Raw genomic sequence first — 23,847 nt, 5'->3', positions numbered from 1 at the left:
GTGTGCCAGCCTGACAGCAGGTGGGGGGGTGCAGAAACGTCACCTGCTTCTTCACCTGAGAGCTCCCGTGTCCTCCCTGAGGACGGGGTACAGGGGTTATATCTACAGCCCTGGGGAACCACCCGGCCCTTGTTTACCAGAAAAAGCACAGGAGGGGCTGGATACTGGCCCGAGCAGAGCCCCTCCCTTGTGAAGCTCTCGCTTGGGACCTGTGGAATGGGCTGCTGTATTTACCTGTATGTCCCGGTGCTGGGCAGAGACCCCAGGTGTGGTCACAGGAGCAGGATCAGGCCTCTGCTGGCCCAGGGGGCCCTCCTCGGCCTGTTACCAGCCAGGAAACCTGCGGTCACTGCATGAGATGGCTCTTATCACACATGGTACCTGTCACGTCTCGCCGTGGCAAGAATAAACACGCCAATTCCCATAAAGAAAACTGAGGGCCTCAGAGTAAGGCCAGCGTGTGGGTGGCCCGTGATGATTGCCATGGTGTTTGCTGAGCATGTCTCTGTGCCTGGCACCGTCTGCCCTGTCCCTGTCTCCACAGGGCTGGTGCCTGGGGTGTGGGCGGTGGAGAGAGAGGCAGCAGATAAGACGCTGCAAGGAGAGCCAGGAGGGGGTGAAGACCCAGAGCGACAGGGATTACGACTTGCAGGTTCTGTTTGGAAGCCTAGAGGTGGAGGGGACATTTGAAATGACAGCTGAGCAGGAGCCGGTGACAGTGGCAGCCGGAGCAGCTCACAGGTGCATGCTCGCCTGTGGGCTGCAGGCTCCCGGCCCGCAGGGGCCCAGAGCATCTGTACGGGCTGCCCAGGAGCTGTCCGAGGACAGAGCCGGGGGCAGATGGCAGGGCACCCTGAAGGCAGGACGGGGCTTAGGATTTACTCTCGGGTAGTTGGAAACACAGGGGGGATCGACCTGGCTGAAGAACGCGTCTCGAAGCTCATTCTCTGCTCTTAGTGGAGAAGACCCACGGGGCAAGGGCAGCAACGAGAGCCAGGTCAGAAACCAGGGTGATGGCTTGGGCAGAGGCAGCAACGAGACAGGAATCAGGTGGATTTGAGACCACACCTGCCAGGTGGCTGGCCTCAGTCATCTTATATAGATTAGGACAGTGCTCCTTTTCATTTTTTTTTTTTTAAACCAATAGTATAGAGTAGTCGTTTTGAACCAGAGGTGATCCTGCCTTCCCAGGGGACATTAGTCAATGGCTAGAGACATTTTTGCATGTCCCAGTTGTGGACATGTGACTGGTCCTGCTGCTCAGTACCTCCAGAGCTCAGCAGTAGAGCGGGGCTCTGTAAATGGCTGGGGAGATTTAGATGAGGCCGTGCATGGCGGTCAGCCCTCCCTGAGGAGTAGAGTGGACACTAGGACCCTGGAGGGCCTTGGAGCAGGGCTTTATCTTGGAGGCAACAGGGAGCCCAGGAGGGATCTTGACCAAAGATGGTGGCCTCTTAGGAGAGACCCCCAGGAGCAGTGCAGACTGCAGTGGGCGCAGGGGCTGCGGAGGAGCAGCCTGGAGTGTGGCCGCCCCCAGGCCCCATGTGGCCCAGCCAGGCCTGTGGGACTCTGGCTGGTGGCTGGTGGCTGGTGAACAAACCTCATGCTGGACGCGCCCTGCAACAGCCTTGCAGACCAAAGAATCCAGACTCCCTGACCAGAGAGGCAGCCCTGGGGCTCCGGCCCAGAGCCAGCTCACCCCCCCTTCCCACAGTGTCCCCCCCCCCGCACCCTCCCCCTGGGGTCTGCCTGCTCCAACAGGCCTTCCAGACTCACCTCCTTTTCTCCTCTCTCTGTTGTAGATAACTTTGCTCTCCAGGCTGCTCTGAACTTGGGATCCTCCTGCCTCACTTCTCACTTGTTGGGATTACGGGGAGCGCCTGGCTTTTTTTTTTTTTTCTTTTTTAATGGCAGTGCTGGGGACGGCAGCCAGGGAAGCTCATGCCTGCCAGGCAAGCGCTCCACCACCGAGCCCCAGCCCCAGCCCCAGCCCCAGCCCCCAGTCTAACCTTGGCAATACCATTTTCAGAACAGGGCTGCCCAGGGACATCCCCATTCCATGTCCCTGGGATGGTGTGTTCTAGGGCAGTGGCTCTAGGAGAGATTAACCAACTCTCGGTCCCAAATAATGTCCTTCCTCAGTCACCACAAGGGCTGCAGGCTGTCTTGTTGAGTGGCCTTAACGGTCATCCTCAGAATATCGTGGTCACGGAAAAAGACCCCACGGCCCTGGAATTGGGGCCTTGACTCTGCCCTGCTTCCAGAACTCCCCCTTCGGTGGCCCCCATGGCCTGGATGCGCAAGTCCAGAGACTGCAGGAGCCCGTTAGTTAAGGTCTTGTTCTACTGTCGCTGTTTTATTTAAATACTTTCAGTATGAAGAGAGGGTGTGTGGGTTCAGTCACAGGAAATGCTGGTGGGTCCGGGGATTCCTGGGCTCACAGGTGTCCCCTGCAGCCCCCCGCCCTCCGCGCAGCATTCCTTGCCTACACCTGGGCTTCTTCCTAGGGCCGCCTCTTGCGACGACAGAGAGGCCCCAGCAGCTCCAGGTCTGTCCTTGTCCTTCCCGCTGGCCCAGCAGGGTCGCAAGCCCCGATTCTCCCCAGCGGGGATTCTCCGCAGCCAGGACTCAGGTTCTGTGGGCACGCCCCTGGGAAACAGGAGGCCTGGATTGGTGGGCACTGGGATATAGGACGTTCCGATTGGCCGATAGTGGCCACGCCCTCATTTACAACCAGAAAGGGGGCGCTCCTGGAGGCAGCCTGATTCCCCCAGCCCAGTGTGGCTGTCCCCTGGGGCTTCCAGTGACCCTCTCCAGGAGCCAGGCACTGGTGCAACAGGCTTAGCTCTCTGGAGACACAGCAGAGACCTATTTGGCCTGGAAACAAGAGGCATCCCCTATACTTGTTTAAGATTTTTACTATTTGATACTGGAATTTATAAAGAAAGGGGGTTCTGGCGCTGAGTACCATAGGGCCTGGCGCTGAGTACATAGGGCCTGGCGCTGAGTACATAGGGCACTGGCGCTGAGTACATAGGGCACTGGCGCTGAGTACCATAGGGCCTGGCGCTGAGTACATAGGGCACTGGCGCTGAGTACATAGGGCACTGGCGCTGAGTACCATAGGGCCTGGCGCTGAGTACATAGGGCACTGGTGCTGAGTACATAGGGCACTGGCGCTGAGTACCATAGGGCACTGGCGCTGAGTACATAGGGCCTGGCGCTGAGTACATAGGGCACTGGTGCTGAGTACATAGGGCACTGGCGCTGAGTACATAGGGCACTGGTGCTGAGTACCATAGGGCCTGGCGCTGAGTACATAGGGCACTGGCGCTGAGTACATAGGGCACTGGCGCTGAGTACATAGGGCACTGGTGCTGAGTACATAGGGCACTGGCGCTGAGTACATAGGGCACTGGCGCTGAGTACATAGGGCACTGGCGCTGAGTACCATAGGGCCTGGCGCTGAGTACATAGGGCACTGGTGCTGAGTACATAGGGCACTGGTGCTGAGTACCATAGGGCCTGGCGCTGAGTACATAGGGCACTGGCGCTGAGTACCATAGGGCACTGGCGCTGAGTACATAGGGCACTGGCGCTGAGTACATAGGGCACTGGTGCTGAGTACATAGGGCACTGGCGCTGAGTACCATAGGGCCTGGCGCTGAGTACATAGGGCACTGGCGCTGAGTACATAGGGCACTGGCGCTGAGTACCATAGGGCCTGGCGCTGAGTACATAGGGCACTGGTGCTGAGTACATAGGGCACTGGTGCTGAGTACCATAGGGCCTGGCGCTGAGTACATAGGGCACTGGCGCTGAGTACCATAGGGCACTGGCGCTGAGTACATAGGGCACTGGCGCTGAGTACATAGGGCACTGGCGCTGAGTACCATAGGGCCTGGCGCTGAGTACCATAGGGCCTGGCGCTGAGTACCATAGGGCACTGGCGCTGAGTACATAGGGCACTGGCGCTGAGTACATAGGGCACTGGCGCTGAGTACCATAGGGCACTGGCGCTGAGTACATAGGGCACTGGCGCTGAGTACCATAGGGCACTGGCGCTGAGTACATAGGGCACTGGCGCTGAGTACCATAGGGCACTGGCGCTGAGCACATAGGGCACTGGTGCTGAGTACATAGGGCACTGGTACTGAGTACCATAGGGTATTGGTGCTGATTTGTCTGAGATGTGCACCTCTGGGTCCTCTATACTCGGATTACAGCCAGCGGGTCGTGTGCACCCCGGAGATTGTTGACTGGAGGGAGACTGCAGGCAGGGCACAGCAGCTTTGCCCCTGCCCCCACCCCAGGGCCCACCCTCCCAGGCAGCACCATCTCTACCCAGCTGATGGGAACACTCAGGAAGTAGCAGCGGTATTTTACCATCGTTGTGTGGCTGAGCATGCTGGAAGCTTCTCTCTGCTCAGGAAGCAGCCCTGTCCCCTGTAGTCTCCAACCCTCTGGCCACCTTTGCTTCAGTATTTCCACTTGATGCCAAAAGGTTTGGAGTTACAGTTCCTAAGTGCAGACCGGGGACTGAGCCTGTGGGCTCATCGCACCCTGATTCCGAGCCGAGCCAGCTCAGAGAGTACAGATCCCTTGCCAGGAAAGGCCCAGGGGGCCCCAGGGCCCCAGGTGGGTGGGGATGAGCTGGGCGGGCAGAGAGGCCAGGGTCAACCTTGGGCTTTGACCTTGACTCCTAAGGAGGGTGACTCAGACACTGGCCTTTGTCTTCACCTCTGCAAGTTCTGGACCAACCCCCCCCCCCCCCCATCTTCCTCCTGCCAGGGAACCTCTGCTTCTGACAGCAGCCAAAGGAGAGCTTTGTTCATGGAAGCCGAGGTAGAAGGTGGAAAGAAAACTACTTTTTGTTTTCTTTTTTCCCACTTTGGTGCTGGGGTTGGAACCCAGGACGTCAGGTTTGCTTGGCAAGCTCTCTGCCACTGAGCCGCACCCGGGCCTCAACACCTGCTTGAAAAGCCTGGCCTGGGGGCGGGGCAGCGGCCGCACTAGAGGGCTGAGAGGGTGGACTCTGGACTCGGATTCCAGCCTCACCCTGCTACTTATTAACCAGAGACTCTGGCAAGTTAAGGAACCACTCTGAGTCCCTGTGTCATATGGGGTGGTGATAGTGGCTGGCTGTTCGTGGAGGCTAAGTGAGGTCCCCCAGGCGGGGAGTGACATTCAGAGCAAGTTAGCTGCTCCTGTCATGCTTGGAAGACAAGAGGCTCTTGTAAAACGTGTGCACCCCTAGTTTGTAATCTGACACCCGCTGTCTACACCCAGGTACCCCTGAATCTCCAGGGACAATGCCATTAGATACCGGAGCAGGGATGCTGACCCCGGGGAACAGTCCAGTGGAGAGACAATGAATCCCTGACGGGGCACAGATTTTGGCAGAGCCATTTTGGCAGACTGGACCACACCCCTCTCCACCTGCCTAAGGCTTACACCCTAACCCCATCCTAACCCTAATCCTAATCTTGGCAATACCAAGGTTACATGGTGAAAGTGCTTTGTCGCAGTCTTGGCTGGGCACAGAATCACAAGCCACTCAAGCAGGAACAAAACTTTATTTTTGAAAAAGCCGCCAATACTCCGTAGGCGCCGGCAAGCCAGAATCGGTCCACCCACGCGCGCCTACCAGAACCGCCAGGCCCGGAACGGAAGGGGGGGGCTGCCTGGACCTCCCCCGGAATTCCCTCCTACTATCCTTCCCCAACCAATGGGAACTCTCCAGGAGTCCCGTAACGTGAGTCCTGTAGCAGGCCAAGGTGAACAGCAGGAGTCCAATTTCCATATGAATGTAAATCTTAACATAATCATCTCAGTGGCTAGCTGGCGTAGCTTTACAACCAAAGGTGCCATGCATCATATTATTTGTTTGTGGCTCCTAGCAGTGCTTTGCAGGTGGGAATTCACCAGAGATCTTGAGATGAGGGGCCTCTCCCAGGTTATCCAGGTGGGCATGACGTGGTCCCCAGAGCCCTTATAAGAGGGAGCAGGCAGGCCGGATTCAAGAAGCCGGTGGGACGACGGAAGCAGACATCAGTGGGCTGCGCTTCAAAGATGGAGAAGGGGCTGCGATGCAGGCGAGGCGGCCTCAGGAAGCAGGGAGAGAGAGGCAAGCAAGGGGTTTCTCTCCCGAGCCTCAGAAGGAACGCACCCTGCCCCTCCTGGGCTGTAGCCTTCCGGCCTCCAGGAGGCTAAGAGTAAATCCAGGTTGCTTTAAGCCACTAAGCAGCCACAGGAAGCCACCACGGCCCTTCTCAGGGAAGGTCTCCATATGGACACTCATTGATGGACAGTCGCTGTCGGAGCATCTCATCTGACCCTGGAGACCTTTCCTCCTGCCGGCCTCCATGTTTCTATGTAGCACATCAGACATACAGACACGTGCTTCAGCAGTCATTTCTTTAAGTTGGGACCATCATAGGTGCCCCCAGAGCGGACCTCCTCACCATCCTTGATCATGCTCACCCCAGCTCCAGGCCTCTGTCCACGCCATCGCTACCTGACTTACTGGGGACCCTGGCTGTGGTTCCGGCAGCTGGTCGACCTGGGCCGGTGCTGCTCTTGAGGGACAAGCCTCTCAGCAGCTGCTCGAGGCCTGGGCTGACGCCTGACTTATAGTTCACTCACCTGGGACCGCAGCAGCAGCCCTCGGGTGGAGTCACCAGCCTCCGCTGCCTCCCACAGCAAACAATGACAATGTGTGCTGTCCTGAGCCACGCCTGTCCCTCAGGAGCAGCCTAGGAAGTGGGCAGCCTGCTCTGCAGTCAAGGAGGCCAGGACCGTCCCCAGGGCATGTGGGCGGTGCACCCCAAGACGCCTGTGGGTGCAGAGACTACTAAGCCCCAGTACTACATACTGTGATTTTCCTACACAGGTACACATGATGAGTTTAATTTAGAAATTAGACACAATAAGAAATGACTAGAACAGAGCAATTGTAACAAAACCCTGTAATAAAATCCCCCGCATCTCTGCTCTTGCTTTTGGGGGGCCTCTGTTAAGAACAATGAGGGTCACTTGAACCAGGCACTGTGACACTGACCACAGTGGATCTGATACCCGAGATGGCAGTGACCAAGGGGTAGCTGGTGTGCAGGACGAGGGAAGCTTGGTGAGGGGGTGATTCTCCTCCCGGGAGGAAGGAGCGGGACCCTGGGATTCCCATGCCACTCAGAACAGTGCATCTTAAAACTGGCACGCTGTTGGCTTCTGGAATTTCCCGTTTAATCTCTGGGCCATGGTTGACCGTTGGTAACTGCCATGCCCTTTATCCACTCAGCATGCATTTATTAAGCTCCTGCTGCATGTGCCAGGTCTGTTCTAGCCCTAGAGAGAACAGCAAAGAAAGATGAGATCCCACCCTGGGGAGGGGGGCCGGTCTACGGCAGCACCATCCAGTAGGAGTAGAACGTGAGCCCTAAATAGTATTTTCAATGTCCCAATATGTTCATCTTTTAAAAATAAAAGCCAAAGAAACAGGCAACATTAAACTATTTTATTTAATTCATTCTTTCCCAAATGCATCATTTTGACATGAAATTAAAATGAAAATATTGATGAGAGATCCTTTTCGTCCCCAGAAGCCTGGGCGTCCTGGCCTGTGTCTTGCCCGCGGTGCTGAGGGGCATGTTCAAGTGCTCGGGAGCTGGCAGCTGCCTTACTGGACAGGGCAGCTCCTGGGTAAAGCCGGTTCCCAGTGGCCACCAGGACAGCCCCCAGGTGTAAGGGTCACATGTCACCCAGTGGAGTTGAGTGGCTCCGCCTCTGTCCACCAGTCCACGTCTCCCGTGTCCACATGGTGACTCCCTGGGTCACGTGCCACGCTGTCAGGCAGAACAGAGCCCTCGGGGCTGTGAGCCCTGCCCTTTCTGCCCACTGCTCTCTCTAGCTCCAGACCTGGCCGGGACAGCGGGAGCTCGGGAAGTGTTTGCAGAATGAATGGATGACTGCTTGGCCACCGCGCTCAGTGGCTGCCCACGGCCTGGGAGCCAGGGACGGAGGAAGCGGCACTTCCAGACCGGGCGGGAAGGTGCTTGGAAGGTGGGCTTGGTCGGGCCCTTGGTTTGTGCCAGGTGACTGCCTGGCTGGCGCGGGCGGTGCTGGTTACTCACTGCGGTCAAGCTGCCCGCCCCGCTCCCCTGGCCGCCCTCCTCCTCCCTGTCTCTCCTCTTTCCAGTGCGCCCGCCCCTTGCGCTTGGGGCTCTGCCCTCAGTTTGCAGCTGGTGGCTGTTCTCTGCCTTCCCCTGATCCCCTCCTTTCCCTGGACGCTCTCCTCTTCCCTCCTGGGTCATCCTCTTTGGGTTATTTCCACAGAACCGCTCATGCCCTTCTTCCCCAGAACGTTCTAGCTCCTTCTCTGACCCCTCCACGCCTCCTGAGCCCAGCTCTGCTGGTGTCTGATATAAAACATCCCCACGTCACCTCCTTCCAAGACCCCGGGAGGGACCTGCCCAGGTCACGCAGATGGAGGGTCCTGAGCCTGATTCTGAACTCTGGGGTCTGAGCGCAGAGCCCGGCTCCTCCCGAGGTCTCCTGCTGGCCACCAGCCTCAGCCTGCTGGGGAGGATCCTGGGGGACGTGGCTCTGGGAGCGACGCCCGAGCTTCTTACCTGAGATGTTGAGTGTGGGAATCATGTGGTGTCCTCAGAGACCTGGAAGGTGGACATGCTGCTCTCTCCGCTTGGGCCCAGGACTCAGGCGAGGACACGGTGACACACTAGTGCTGGTGTGTCCACGTCCCGAGAGCCGGCCCTGCACCCCTGCTCCCAGCCCAGGGCTCAGGGACACCACGTGGTAGCTTGATGGTGGTCATGATGGGGGTTTACACCTCAGGAATGGGCAGTGACAGTCACCACAAAGTGGGGGGTGCGTGTGTTTGACGGAGAGAGGACAGTGGACCAGCGCGCCACGGAGATGGGCAGCAGGACTTCATCTGGTTAAAACAAGCCCCTCCCGACTGGGAGCTGCACCCGCCACCCAGTCCTGCCACCCACTCCTGCCAGCCACACCATTCCCGAAGCCGTGTTCCGACATTTCCTGGGTTAAAGGGATACGGGAGATGTGGGGACGGAGCGTGTATGTAAGGTAAGTCCCTCCATCGCTTCAGAACCTTGGCCCCTGGGGGCTTGTGCAGCTCTGATCAGAGCCAGTCTGACCACTTGCAGGGTTGGCTTCAGGCCCGGCTGGATCTAGGTTTTAAGCCATCTCATCAGAACGCACTCTCTTCTGGCCCGGCTCCTGGCTGTTCTCATCTGCTCGGAGCCAGCTGTCTCCCCCCAGCCCTGGGCCTGCTCCTGAGGGAGGCGCATGTGCAGAGAGCAGCCTGGCCTCAGCCACCCACTGAGGCGCTGAAATGCTCCCTGGCTTCCAGGCTCCCTGCCTGTCCTTGGCTCACCCCTGAGCCCAGGAGCATGGAAGCCCTGACGGCCAGGCTGGGACCTGTGCCCACCCCTGGGCCTAGTGACAGGTCCCTGTCCTGGGTGGAGAGTGGGGAGACCCTGGAGGACGGAAGCCGGGCGCTGCTTCCTACAGACGGAGTGCTAGTGGGCGGGTCAGCCGCAGGGTCCTCTCGGGCGCCTGCGCTCCATGTATGGGCACCTTCTGTTTACAGTCGCCCTTGCTGTCTGCAGGGGGTGGGTTCCAGGGCTCCTAGTGGATGCCAAAACCCAAGGACGCTCAGGCCTAATGCACATGGTGTGGTGTTTGCACATGACCGACATGCATCCTCGTGTGGACCTCACGTCGTCTCTGGGTGACTATAGCCATGCAGTGTGAGGGGTCTGGACGCGGTCATCAGGGAATAAAGACAGGAAAGTCTGTCGGTGTTCACGACGGATGCTGATTCCCCCCAACCCCCGAGTGCTTTTGGTCCGCAGTTGGTTGAATCCACAGATGCAAAATCCAAGGATGCAGAGGGCCAGGTGTATTCTGCTTTCTCAGTTATTTTCTATTATTATTATTTTTTAAAATCATTACTGCTGTTTGACAGATGAGGAAACTGGGCTTCTGAGAGGTCCGGGGCACAGCTCGTGAACTGAGCTTGTGGCGGAATCCTGGAGCTCACCTGCCGGTCCTCCACACACCTGACCTCCTTTCCCTGAGTCCCCAGGGACACCTGGCTCCCGCCTGCCTTTCCGGGCGGCATCAGCCCCCAGCAGCTCCAGCCTTTGCCCCACAGCGGCAGCCATCCCAGGTGCCCCTGCCATCCAGCCTCACCCCTTCACCCCTCCCCGGATCTCTCCAGGGCCACGGAGCCGCCGCCCCCTTCGCAAGGTTGCCTGTGGCCACAGTGGGGTGGCTCACGGGCTTCTTCCTCTGGGGCCTGGCCTCCGGCCTCTGCGACCCTGGGGTCGGGAGCCTCCGCCAGCTTCTCACCTGAGGTCTGTGGCTCTCGGCAGATTCCACCTCGCAGTGTGGCACCGAGGGCTTCGCCGTCCTGCTCCTGGTCCCTGCCAAATGGTCTCCTCCCAAGTGGCCTTCGCTCTGTCGGTCCTCTCTTATGCCACCTGAGCCCATGGACATGACCACCTCGTCCGTCACCTTGACCAGAGGCCACAGTTCCTGCCCCCACTCAGGGGAGGGGCTGCACAAGGGCAGGAACTCCAGGAAGCCGGCACCCTGGGCCACCTTAAGCATCTGCCCACTGTTATCTTTTCTTTGTGGCAAGATGATAGAGACCTGCTGGTTTAGAGCAAGACCTCAGGTTTCTCATCATAACATGGGGCGATACCCTCTGGCTCTTGGGGTTCTTAGGTCATTGAATAACCCACTTGGGTAAATCTCTCAACACTGTCCTTGGCTTGGCTGTTATACATGATCACGGTACCGTGTTACTATTTACCAGCCTTGGGTGCATTTAGGTGACAACAATTTTTTTTTAAAAAAAGTAGATTCAATAAGATACATGTTTATTTCTCACTCACGTAGGTGGAATCCAGAGGTCAGGAGCCTAGCGTTGGAAGAACATCTCTATGATCATCAGAGACCTGGGCTGGTCTGTTTTGCCCTGCCATCCTTTACCTCATGCTCCAGCGTGGCTGCTTAAGTTCCTGCCCTTACATCTACACTACTGCCAGTAGGGAAAGAGGAAGGGGGAGGGAGGAGATGTGTGCTTTCCCTGTAAGAACTCTTTCTGAATGTCCCTTCACGCCTACACTTCTGCTTCTATCCATTGTCCTGTGGAATCGCTAGCTGGTGCCTAAGAAGCTGAGCAGGGCTGCCTGTCTGAGAGGCGGGAAGGAGGGAAAGTGGGTCTGGCGGCCTCCCTTCTGATCAATTAAGGAAGTAGCGCCCAGTGACCCTGGTCTTCCTCTGCCTCAGGCACAGGCAGAAGCAGCCGTCGGGGGACCTGTGCTTGGGGTGAGCCGGCCTCGCCGGGCAGCTGGTCTTGGGGTGTTCACAGACAAGTGGCAGAGACAGGGCAGCCACCCAGGCCACGGAGGCCCCTGGGTCCGGCCCAGGAGCAGGTGACATCCACAGTGACAGGCCATGGGGTGTGGCGTGCCCCCCCAGGAGGCTTACCACCTGGGGAGCGGGTGTCCTGGGAGAATCTGAAGCCACCCGCCCCCGCGGCGCCCCCCGTTGCTGGCACCTGCCGTCTGCCAGGGTGAAACCTTGGCTCCTCAGCCCTTGGGGGCCACACGGTGGCCTGAGTCATCCCTGGGCTGACCTGGGCCTCTGCAGAGAGGGTGACAGGGGAGGGCCCGTCCCAGCTGCGGGGTGGGAGGGGGCAGGCCCCGGCTCCTAAGCACCGGGTCAGGGGCAGCTCCTGTTTGACCACCCAACGGCAGGCGCTGGACGGTGTCCCCCAACTCACCCACCGAAGCCCTGGCCCCAGCACCCCGGAGGGAGCTGGGTTTGGAGACGGGCCCTGCAGGGAGGCCCTGAGGGTGGCCCCTGCTCTGCACTGACGGCTGTCCCTGGGAGAAGAGCTCAGGACAGACACCCCTGGAGGGGGACATGGAGACACAGGGCCACTGCAGCACCGTGGTCTCGGGCCTTTAGCCGGGGAAGGTAAAAGAACGAAGTTCTGTGGTCGAAGCCCCCAGGGGTGCCCTGGTCCCGGGGGCCCCAGGAAATGGTCTCAGGTCATGACCCCCGCCCTGTCCTCCAGTTTGATGATTAAACATCCCAGCATCAATCATTGACAGCCCATCCAGATGGTATCAGGGGGCAGGGCCGGAGTGACTCACGGAGCCGGGTTTTATGAAGGAGAAAGGACGCTGAGGGAAGGAGGCCTTTCACCCGCTGCACAGACTGAAGTGGACCTGGGGGGACAGGTTCCAGGCCTGAGCAGTGGGGCGACGGGGAGGCGCAGGGTGGGGTGGGCTAACTCTGGAGTCAGACGTGTCTAACTTGAATCTCTGCGGTGCCCTTTGCTGTGTGACTTTGAGCCAGATGCTGAACTTCTCTGAACTTGAAACTATTCCTTTGTAAATTGAGGATGATTCTAAAATGTTTGTCACAGGGTACTCGGGAAATTGAAGCATGGTAATGAATGACAATCGAGTAAATTATGATGATATTAAAGAAATAAGACCCGGAGTTATGAATAAGTAGAAGTGAATACATAATAAATAAAACATCATAGATTTTATAAATAGAATAAAACAGAATATAAGTAAAGTTAGTATAATAATAAATAGTAATCAACAGTAATAAGTGCATGTAAGGCACCCGGCACTTGCTAGGTGTGTAGCGCTCACTGTCATTACAATTCCAAAGTGTCAGAGTTGGAAAAAGAACCAGGTGGCCCGGGACAGCGCCGGAGCTGGGGGAGGCCTGGGGGCCACTCAGCCAGCAGGAGCGGGGCACCGCGGCGGGGTGGGCGCGGGTGGGAGAGGGCGGGCGGCCAGCTCCGTCCCAGAGTGCTCTTGGCAGAAGGTTTGGGAACCGCTTCTGAGGCTGGAAAGAATCAGTCCAGATATGGGCAGGACAAGCCGTGCCTGCGCCCTAATCTCCAGATCAGCCTGGAGGCCTGGGAACGCGGCCGCTCCTGGGTCACCCAGCGCCCTGTCCAGGGCCTCTGGTTGGGCTTTAAGCCCCTCACATCCGGGCACTGATGGTAACCCCGGTCCCCCATCCCAAGGGCCCCGGAGCTGCAGCCTCCAGCCCCCGGGAGCGCAGCCCTGCCCCTTGGTCACGGTGTTTGCCCCAAGAAGTCAGAACTAGGGTGACCTTGGCTGGTGGCAGAACCTGGGTTAAAATGCAAACCCGAGGCGGCGGCCGAGCTCCCTGCACAAGCCCACCAGGACCGGCCACCAGGGCCTAGGAGCCGCCCGGCCTCGCTGCCCTTCCCCCAGGAACCTGGCCTCGGGTTGGGGAGCCGGGGAGCCTGGTGGCCGCCTGTGCTCCTGTCCCCTGGCTGCTGGGACCGATGACTCTGAGCTTTCTGACTACAAGCCGCACGTCCTCCCTCTGCAGGATGCCCCAGGGAGCCAGCGCCGGGGCTTAAAGCCAGCGTGTCGCCAGGTGGTCCTGCTGGGGGCTCCAGGGGGAGCCGGCCCCCAGGGCTCCACCTTGCAGGACGCAGAAGGTCCAGGTCCAGTCAGCCAGATCCGATTACGAGTCTTGCCTCTGCTGCTGCTGTGTGACCTGAAGCCAGTCCCTGCCCACTCTGAGACTCAGAGGTGGTGGGGCTCATCGGTCTTTGAAGGCCGGTGTGAGGACTGGGTCAGCGGCTGCTGGTGCCCTGTTACTGTGACGACTGCTGCTGTGCCCGCCTCGCCCGCTGGCCCAGTCCTCCCTCCCCCCCAGCCCCTCTACATTTTCCTCTGCTTTTCATTTTCCCAAATGCACAGTCTCAGAGATCCCCGCGTCGGGAACCTGGCACCCTTGGACCCTGGTCTGTGGGGGGTGGCCTGGAGCCGGCTCGCAGGCAGGACCGGGCAGCAGCAGAGGCTCTGGCTGTTCTTCCCGCCCCCAGCGCAGGACTCTGGGGCCATCAGGCCTGGAACTTGGCGCAGAGGCTCCCCTGAATCCCTCCTTTGCCATGGAAATGGGGCGGATCCCTCTCCCAGGGGTGCAGCCTGGCGGGAGGAGGTCTGCGTGGGGAGAGGTCCCGAGCCAACTCGCCGGGGGAGGGGCTGGGCTGGTGGCCACCAGAGCCCTGAAGGCCAGACCTCCTCCCTCCACGGGGCGGGGGCGGGGTGCTCGGGGACCTCACAGGCCCCAGCACAGAGCTGAGGCCACCCGAGGGCCGAGCCAGCCCCTGCATCCTGTGCCACCCTCCGCCCGGTGCAGTGAGCGAAGCTGCTTCGCTGGTCCATTCTGTGGGTTTCCGTCTGTGGGAGAGCCCCGCTGGGAAGGGCTGACCTTTTGTTCATGGAGAGCCAGTCCAGGGGGTGGGGGGACCTAGGCGTCTGGAGCTGGGACTCCCCCCCTGGGCACAGCCCTCCACTGCCCCCTTGACTGAGGGGTGAAGGGAGCCGCTCCCCCAGCAGCAGGAGGCTTGGGGGGCTCTCCTGGTGTCTTCTGCCAGGGAAGACCAGGGGGCCCCTGAGACCTCACCCCCACCAGGGAAGATGGGCACGGTCACCATCCTGGTCACAGGGCAGTGATTTGGTTTGGGGGCACCTTCCCATGATGCCAGGCAGCCATTTGCGCACAGATGCAAGGTTGGGGACTGGGGGCGCCCTGAGAGTGAGGCTCAGCTGCCCCTCGGCCCCGTCCTGGACGGAACGCCCTCCCTCCCGGACGGGAGCTCAGGGAGAGTCAGACCGCCAGGTGGCCATTTGCCCACTTGCTCAATGTGTATTAAGTGCCCCCTTACAGTCCCCGAGCACTGGGCTGGGTGCTGCCCACTTAGCAATGGACGAGGCGGACGGGAACCTTCTTTCAGGGGGTTTGCAGGCTGGGGGTGACAAGGAGCCAACAAGAGAGCAAAGAGACTGTCACAGACAGGTGAGCTCACTGCCCTGGGAGGGAATGTCACCAAGGAACTCGGCAGGGGCCCCAGAGCAGCCTCGTGCGGGAGGACCGGTGGACAGCAAAGCAGAGCCAACCCAAGGCAGCTGAGGACTTTCGAGCCGAGGGCAACAGCAACCACAAAGGCCCTGTGGCAGGAAGTGTGTGGTGTGACAGTGACAGAATGGAAGCCACCGAGGGTCACTGAGCCAGAAGATGAGCTATGAGAGAGAGAGGGGTGTCCCGTCCAACCAGGAGGGACCTTGACGGCCATGAAAGACACTGACAGGTTTTCAGAACCTGTTGTTTTGAAATATTTCAGCCAATACCAAGAGCCTGTGCAAGGTACGGTGACACTTAGGAAGGATGTGACGAGACACCCCGGGGCCTGTGCTGCCCCGTCCCCTATGCAGTCCTCCCAGGGCAGGCTGGCTGCAGGGCTCACGGGTTCTGGCGGGGGCCACCAGGGCTCCTTTCCCTTGTGAGACGGCCTTGGGTTCCTCACCTTGAACCAGCCCTGGCCTCGGACCCGCCGCCTGACTGCTGCGTGTCTTCTCTTTCTGAAAAACACAATTGGATTCCGATTCCGCTGGCTGACATCTTTGGGGCTTTTGCACCCCGTCAAAGGACCTGGGCGTGCCTCCTGCTCTCTCCACGGAAGGGCTCGGGAGCCCTTGGCTACCTCTAGTCACCCATCCTGCTGCTCATGGTCTAGAGTCTGGGCTCTCTGGCTCCCACTGATACACACCCCTGCCCGCCCCTTCCCTTCTGAGTCCCCACAAGGCTCATGCCCCCCCAGAAGCACCCCACGAAATGGAAATGCTCACGGTCCACCTAGAAAACTGGGTCTGTTTTCGGTTCACAGGTGGATCTGACTCGATCCGGGCAGCTGGAGCAGTTGGCAGGCGCGCCCTCACCCGTGCCAGGTGGGTCTTCCTTAGCTGGTTCACGGTTGCCCCTGAAACCCCAGGCGCCGGGCTGCCGGCTCTCCCTAGGGCCCCCTCGAACACGGCAGCCACGGACGGCCCAACCCAGGGCTGGAGGTTGAGTCTGAATGAACCAACCGAGACCCCCGCGGCCCCCCAAGGTGACACCTTTCCAGGGAAACTTCAGAAGCTCTGTAGCCCCAACCCTGGAGGCACCAAATTGGCTCTTTGCATAGTTCTGGGAGGGAGGGAGGGAAAGGCACCCGCTGAACAGAACAGGGCACCTCCAGGTCAGCAAGCCCGAGAGACGGACGGGCAGCGGCTACTGCAGACCCCGCGGAGCCCGGCAGGACCAGGATCTCCAGAGGGACACGTCTGAGGCAGCGCTGGACACCGACCCACCAAGAGCCCAAAGAATGAACCTCTCTGTTTCTCTCTCCAGGAGAAGCAGCTCGTGAATCTCTGTTTCCAACTGTTCTTCTCCAGGTAAGAAAAAGGAGATAAAAATCACCCTGACCCATCACTCAGACTGCCGGGGCGGTCGGCGGGGCGCCCGCTCCTCCTGGCTCTCACCCCGGGCTTTCGGGGGTCCCCTTCCCTGCAGCGGTCATGGGCTGCAGCCTGCTGGCTGCTCCCTGCCACTCAGGGTCTGCGAGCTGCTTCCTGGGCACAGGGTTTAGGAACTCAGATGAAAGGCCCCTGTCCCCTTTAAGGAAAGGGAACTTGATGTGGCTGAAGAAGAGTTGGTCTTGCTGGTGGCTTCGCGTGGCCTCCGGTCATTTCTTTCCACATTGAGATCCCAGAGCCCACGGCCAGGAGCTCCCAGGAGGAGACTGTCACAGCGGTTGGTGGGGTTTATGGCACCTGATCCAGGTGATGGCAAACTGCAGCTGAGCGGAGAAGGGCGGGGGAGGGCAGCGCAGCCGGCAGGGCCCAGGGAAGGCAGCGTGAGCGCCGTTCTAGGAGGTGGATTTTCCTCTAAGGGTAATAGGGAGCCCTTGAGGGTGGTAAGCAGACCCCAGCAGGCTGCCTGGATGGCACACGTCATTCACCCACGTCCCCCCCTATGGGGAGTCCTGTTGCAGTGGTCGATCCACGAGGCCCACTCCTGCTACGTCCACCCTTTGCCTTCTCTGAAGAGAGCTGAGGTTTCACCGCGTTCATTCGACTGCACAAAATGTTTTAACGCCCTGCGCTCTGGCCGCTGGGCGCGGCCTCCTGCAGGGAGAGGTCTGCCTTTCCTCTCTGCCTGGGGCTGGGCGGGTCCCTTCCTCCTGGCACAGGGAGCAGGAGCCCGCGGGACATCTGGAATGCATCAAAGGCCTGGCCCAGCCAGAGCCCGGTGGCTCCAAAGGCCTCTGGACTCCTCCAAGAGCGGAGCCCCTCTGCTCCCCCGGTGCCTCCAGGCTGACCTGCCGCTCTCTGTCCCTCCTGCAGGCCTCTGCTCCCCGCAGCTGCTCCCTGAGTCCCCCGGAGTCCCCTGGAGAGTCCGTCCTGCGTCCTCCTAGAGCAGCACTGGAGAGTCTCTTCGTGGCTCTCCGGGGGCTTCACTGCTGCTGCTGCTGCTTTCTCTCCTTCTTGGTCTGGCCTGGGCCTGGCCCTGCGCCCCCACCGGCAGGATGGCTCAGTCCAAGGCCAACGGCTCCCACTACGCACTGACCGCCATCGGCCTGGGGATGCTGGTCCTGGGGGTCATCATGGCCATGTGGAACCTGGTGCCCGGGTTCAGTGCTGCTGAGAAGCCGACGGCGCAGGGGAACAAGACCGAGGTGGGCAGCGGCCTCCTCAAGAGCAAGACCTTCTCCGTGGCCTACGTGCTGGTCGGGGCCGGGGTGATGCTGCTGCTGCTGTCCATCTGCCTGAGCATCCGGGACAAGCGGAAGCAGCGGCAGAACGAGGAGCTGGCCCGAGTCCAGCACCAGGCGGGGGCCGTGCCGCGTGCCCAGGAGGAAGACAGGTGAGGGCCACTCCCACCCCGAGGGGCCCACGCCCGCTTCCCGCACCTGGGAGCAAGGATCCTTCAGTCCCAAGGCTTCGTCTTCCCACTCTCTCCCAGGAAGACGCTGCAAAGCTTTTCATTTTACAAACAACTTTATCCTCCTAGAGCAGGGCTTCCCAGGCCAGGTGTGTGGACGGCTGACAGGTGGACTGCAGTTGGACAACCCCTGGGAGTCCGAGCAGGGCCTGGGGGACTCCTGATTGGTTGTTCGTCCACCTGACCCCAACGTGCTGTGAATGTTTATGCTGAATTGAAAAGGTCAGGGAGCAGCACTGCGTTGGACCTAACAGGCCTCAGACGTACTAAAAGTGGGTGGTGGCCAGGTATAGTGGCCACGCCTGTAATCTCAGCGACTCAGGAGGCTGAGGCAGGAGGATCGCAAGTTTGAGGCCAGCCTCAACAATTTAGTGAGACCCTGTCTCAAACTAAAAGGTCAAAAGATCTGGGGATGAGGCTCAGTGGCAAAGCACCCCTGAATTCAATCCCCAGACCAAAAGTGAAAATAGAAAATAGGTGCTCAGTTGGGAAACAGGTGATAAAGGCTGATACCCCGTTAGAAAAGAGCCCTGCAAACGAACCTGACAGATGAGCAGCCAGTCAGAAACCCGCAGAGGTGTTCAAGGACTTAGTCATGAAGTTCAAACAAAAAGGTGTTTCTGTTTTTTCTTTGCTTTTTCTGGTCTTTCATCTTGGCCAGGGGAGACAGTCCAGGGTTGGAGCGTTGCAGGAAGGTGGGGTGCAACCAAGTGGGGTGCAGGAAGGTCAGGTGCAAGATGATTGGGCACAGGCAGGTGAGGCATCGGCAGGTGGGGTGCAGGATGCTGGGGTGCAGGCAGGTAGAATGCAGGACAGTGCAGTGCGAGCAGGTAAGGTGCAGGCAGGTGGGGCGCAGGATGGTGGGGGACAGACAGGTGCAGGGCAGGCAGGTGGGGGCCAGAGAGATGGGGTACAGGAAGGTGGGGAGCAGGAAGGTGGGGCACCAGCAGGTGGGGTGCAGGCAGTTGGGGTACAGGATGGTGGGGGGCAGGCTGGTGGGGCACAGGACCATGCGGGGCAGGCAGATGGGGGGCAGGATGGTCAAGCACAGGAAGGTAGGGGGCAGACAGGTGGGGGGCAGGATGGTCGAGCACAGGAAGGTGGGGAGAAGGCAGGTGGGGGGCAGGATGTACAAGCGCAGGAAGGTGGGGGGCAGGTAGGTGGGGGGCAGGATGGTCAAGCACAGGAAGGTGGGGGGCAGGCAGGTGGAAGACAGGACCGTCAATCTCAGGAAGGTGGGGGACAGGCAGGTGGGAGGCAGGATGGTCAAGCGCAGGAAGGTGGGGAGCAGGCAGGTGGGGCACAGGAAGGTGGGGGTCAGGCAGGTGGGAGGCAGGATGGTCAAGCGCAGGAAGGTGCGGGGCAGGCAGGTGGGGCACAGGACGGTCGGGGGCAGGATGGTCAAGCGCAGGAAGGTGGGGGGCAGGCAGGTGGGGCACAGGAAGGTGGGGGTCAGGCAGGTGGGAGGCAGGATGGTCAAGCGCAGGAAGGTGGGGGGCAGGCAGGTGGGAGGCAGGATGGACAAGTGCAGGAAGGTGGGGGGCAGGCAGGTGGGGGGCAGGATCGTCAATTGCAGAAACGTGGGGGGCAGGCAGGTGGGAGGCAGGATGGTCAAGCGCAGGAAGGTGCGGGGCAGGCAGGTGGGGCACAGGACGGTCGGGGGCAGGATGGTCATGCGCAGGAAGGTGGGAGGCAGGATGGTGGAGCTCAGGAAGGTGGGGGTCAGGCAGGTAGGGCACAGGACGGTGGGGGGCAGGCAGGTGGGGGGCAGAATGGTCAAGCTCAGGAAGGTGGGGGGCAGGAAGGTTGGAGACAGGATGGTCAAGCGCAGGAAGGTGGGGGGCAGGCAGGTGGGGGGCAGGATGGTCAAGCGCAGGAAAGTGGGGGGCAGGCAGGTGGGGGGCAGGATGGTCAAGCACAGGAAGGTGGGGGACAGGCAGGTGGGGGACAGGATGGTCAAGCGCAGGAAGGTGGGGGGCAGGCAGGTTGGAGGCAGGATGGTCAAGCTCAGGAAGGTGGGGGGCAGGATGGTCAAGCACAGGAAGGTGGGGGACAGGCAGGTGGGGGGCAGGATGGTCAAGCTCAGGAAGGTGGGGGGCAGGCAGGTTGGAGGCAGGATGGTCAAGCTCAGGAAGGTGGGGGGCAGGATGGTCAAGCGCAGGAAGGTGGGGGGCAGGCAGGTGGGGCACAGAAAGGTGGGGGGCAGGCAGGTGGGAGGCAGGATGGTCAAGTGCAGGAAGGTGGGGGGCAGGCAGGTGGGAAGCAATATGGTCAAGCACAGGAAGATAGGGGGCAGGCAGGTGGGGGGCAGGATGGTCAAGCACAGGAAGGTGGGGCGCAGTCAGGTAGGGGTCAGGATGGTGGGGCACAGGCAGGTGGGGCACAGGATAGTGGGGGGCTGGATGGTGGGGTTCAGGTAGGTGGGGCACTGGATGGTGGGGCGCAGGAATGTGGGGCTCAAGATGGTGGGTGGCCGGACGGTGGGGGGCAGGCAGGTGGGGCACAGGACGGTGGGGGGCAGGATGGTCATGTGCAGGAAGGTGGGGGGCAGGCAGGTGGGAGGCAGGATGGTGGAGCTCAGGAAGGTGGGGGGCAGGCAGGTGGGGCACAGGACGGTGGGGGGCAGGCAGGTGGGAGGCAGGATGGTCAAGCGCAGGATGGTGGAGGGCAGGCAGGTGGGAGGCAGGGTTGTCAAGCACAGGACGGTGGGGGGCAGGATGGTAAATCGCAGGCAGGTGGGAGGCAGGATGGTCAAGCGCAGGAAGGTGGGGGGCAGGCAGGTGGGAGGCAGGATGGTCAAGCACAGGAAGGTGGGGGGCAGGCAGGTGGGGCGCAGGATGGTCAAGTGCAGGAAGGTGGGGGGCAGGCAGGAGGGGGGCAGTATGGTCAAGTGCAGGAAGGTGGGGGGCAGGCAGGTGGGAGGCAGGATGGTCAAGCGCAGGAAGGTGGGGGGCAGGCAGGAGGGAAGCAGGATGGTCAAGTGCAGGAAGGTGGGGGGCAGGCAGGTGGGAGGCAGGATGGTCAAGTGCAGGAAGGTGGGGGGCAGGCAGGTTGGAGGCAGGATGGTCAAGTGCAGGAAGGTGGGGGGCAGGCAGGAGGGGGGCAGTATGGTCAAGCGCAGGAAGGTGGGGGGCAGTCAGGTGGGAAGCAGGATGGTCAAGCGCAGGAAGGTGGGGGGCAGTCAGGTGGGAAGCAGGATGGTCAAGCGCAGGAAGGTGGGGGGCAGGATGGTCAAGTGCAGGAAGGTGTGGGGCAGGCAGGTGGGGCACAGGAAGGTGGGGGGCAGGCAGGTGGGAGGCAGGATGGTCAAGCGCAGGACGGTGGGGGGCAGGCAGGTGGGAGGCAGGATGGTCAAGCGCAGGAAGGTGGGGGGCAGGCAGGTGGGAGGCAGGATGGTCAAGTGCAGGAAGGTGGGGGGCAGGCAGGTGGGAGGCAGGATGGTCAAGCGCAGGAAGGTGTGGGGCAGGCAGGTGGGGCACAGGAAGGTGGGGGGCAGGATGGTCAAGTGCAGGCAGGTGGGGGGCAGGCAGGTGGGAGGCAGGATGGTCAAGCGCAGGAAAGTGGGGGGCAGGATGGTCAAGTGCAGGAAGGTGGGGCACAGGATGGTGGGGGGCTGGATGGTGGGGTTCAGGTAGGTGGGGCACTGGATGGTGGGGCACAGGAATGTGGGGCTCAAGATGGTGGATGGCCGGACGGTGGGGGGCAGGCAGGTGGGGGGCAGGATGGTCAAGTGCAGGAAGGTGGGGCACAGGAAGGTGGGGGGCAGGCAGGTGGGGCACAGGACGGTGGGGGGCAGGCAGGTGGGAGGCAGGATGGTCAAGTGCAGGAAGGTGGGGCACAGAAAGGTGGGGGGCAGGATGGTCAAGTGCAGGAAGGTGGGGGGCAGGATGGTCAAGTGCAGGAAGGTGGGGGGCAGGCAGGTGGGGGGCAGGATGGTCAAGCGCAGGAAGGTGGGGGGCAGGATGGTCAAGTGTAGGAAGGTGGGGGACAGGCAGGTGGGGCACAGGAAGGTGGGGGGCAGGCAGGTTGGAGACAGGATGGTCAAGCTCAGGACGGTTGGGGGCAGGCAGGTGGGGCACAGGCAGGAGGGGGCAGGCAGGTGGGGTGCCGAGGGTTTGTGGACAGACGGGTTCCTGAGATCCCCATGCTGAGTGGCAGTGCTCATGAGGCTGTCACATCCGTGCCCAACTTGCTCCTGAGGAGACAGTCACAGGAGGGGACATCCCAGCAAGTTTGCCAGGTCCCTGTCTAGAGCAGCAGCCCTGGCCGCCGTGTTGTCCACCCACCAGGGGCAGCGCCTCGGTGGCCCCTCAGCAAGGTCCTGCCAGCCATTGCGGATCTGCACCTGCTAACGGAGGACCAGATCTGCCTCAGAAAGGAGATGACACTCAGCATCTTTTTAAAAATACGTTTTTAGCTATCGATGGACACGACGCCTTTATATTCGTTCTTTATTTTATGTGGTGCTGAGGATCGAACCCAGGGCCCCACACGTGCAAGTGCTCTACCACGAGCCACACCGCAGCCCGCAGCTCAGCATTTTGGGAGACTGTCACATCACAGGGCGTGGGGTGGGCTCAGAGAGGGTCAGGAGAGGCACACACAGGGGTATTCACCATGGTTTTCTACATGGAAGGACTGGGGATGTTTTATTTTCTTCATTAGATTTTTCTATATTGTTTGAAATTTCTATAAGCATCTCTTACTTTATAGCAGGAGGGAAGTTGTTTTTATATTGGAGAAAGCCGACTTATTTTCTGATAATAAAAGATAACCCATAACTGAGTGTACCTGTGATCCCAGTCAGTTTAGAGGCTGAGGCAGGAGGATTGCAAGATTGAGTCCAGCCTCAGCAGCTTAGTGAGACCCTGCATCAAAAAATAAAAAGGGCTGGGATGTGGTTCAGTGGTAAAGTGCCCCAGGGTTTAATTCCCTGTATCAAAATAAATAACCAGACAAACCACCCTGCTGTCCTAGCCAGGGTTCCCCAGAACTGGGGTGGGGCCGGTGCACAGCATTCAGACACGTCCTGAAAGCCACAGATAGGCAGTTTATGGTGTGAGCACCTCCCAGAGTGTACTTACGCCAACCAAGACAGCTGTGGGTCACTGGGTGACGTCATCTTATGGGACCTCCATCTCAGGCGTTGCCATTGACCAAAACATTGTTGTGTGGATCTTGGCTGTGTGTGTGTGTGTGTGTGTGTGTGTGTGTGTGTGTGCAAATGTACTATGAGGAACTGGCAATTGGGGCCGTGGAGACTGAGAAGTCCCAAGAAAGCCAGCGGCCCAGGCCCAGGACAGCCCGTGGTCTCATTCCGCCTAAGTCCGAGGGCCTGAGGACCAGGGAGCTGCTGGTTGGAAGCCCACTCCTGGGGCAGGAGGAGAGGACGTGAGATGCCCCCCCCCCCTGAACTGGAGGCAGGAGAAGGGAGGCTCCTGCTAGCTGCAACCCTCGTTCTACCCAGGCCCCCAGCAGAGGCTCACTCACACCGGGGAGGGCAGAGTCCGCTGACTGAAATGGGAATGTCTCCTGGGAAGATCCTCACAGACCAGGCCCCCATGGCCAGTCACACGCCGCTCACTGTCCCTCCTACTGATGCTAGAAAACTTGGGAGATAGAGAAAAGATCAAAAGAGGAAAACCAGTCGCCCACACACACCCACGCCAGCCATGAGCACACCCAAGCTCCTTCCAGACAAGGGCCAAGGGGGGTGTCTGTTGCCCGCCGTCCCCTGCAAGTTCAAGGGGGGGGTCCTGGAAGACGCTTTGGCAGGACTCGGTCAGCTGTGCCAACCCGTCCTGAGCTTTGGGTTTTCTCTTTCAACCGTCAAATGACGTAAGGGGGAGCGTCTGGTCTTCCGAGTCCTGGAGATGCACTTGCAGAATAATTTGAGAGGCATGTGTTCACGGTCAGCTGTTCCTTCTCTACCTGGGGACACCCACAGACTGGAGGCTGCGGCGT

General features: G+C 60.1%; 1 protein-coding gene across 4 annotated transcripts in view; it reads left to right on the top strand.

Annotated features, from left to right (window-relative positions):
• Nucleotides 1–23,847, top strand: part of TMEM51 (transmembrane protein 51) — a 48,351-nt gene that overhangs the window by 23,035 nt on the left and 1,469 nt on the right. For 3 of the 4 annotated variants that reach the window (XM_081308771.1, XM_081308769.1, XM_081308772.1), the window contains exons 2-4: nt 15,788–15,848; nt 16,291–16,334; nt 17,286–17,805. In XM_081308771.1, the coding sequence (XP_081164897.1) occupies nt 17,468–17,805 (338 nt within the window). In that variant the 5' untranslated portion in view covers nt 15,788–15,848; nt 16,291–16,334; nt 17,286–17,467. Of the gene's footprint in view, nt 1–11,074; nt 11,093–15,787; nt 15,849–16,290; nt 16,335–17,285; nt 17,806–23,847 lie in introns of those variants that run through there. The other variant, XM_081308770.1, reaches the window with a different exon arrangement.

This window comes from Spermophilus citellus (genome assembly GCF_964194105.1).
Source record: "Spermophilus citellus genome assembly, chromosome: 9".
In the NCBI taxonomy this organism is placed as follows: Eukaryota; Metazoa; Chordata; class Mammalia; order Rodentia; family Sciuridae; genus Spermophilus; species Spermophilus citellus.
This window is presented reverse-complemented; position numbering and strand designations above follow the sequence as displayed.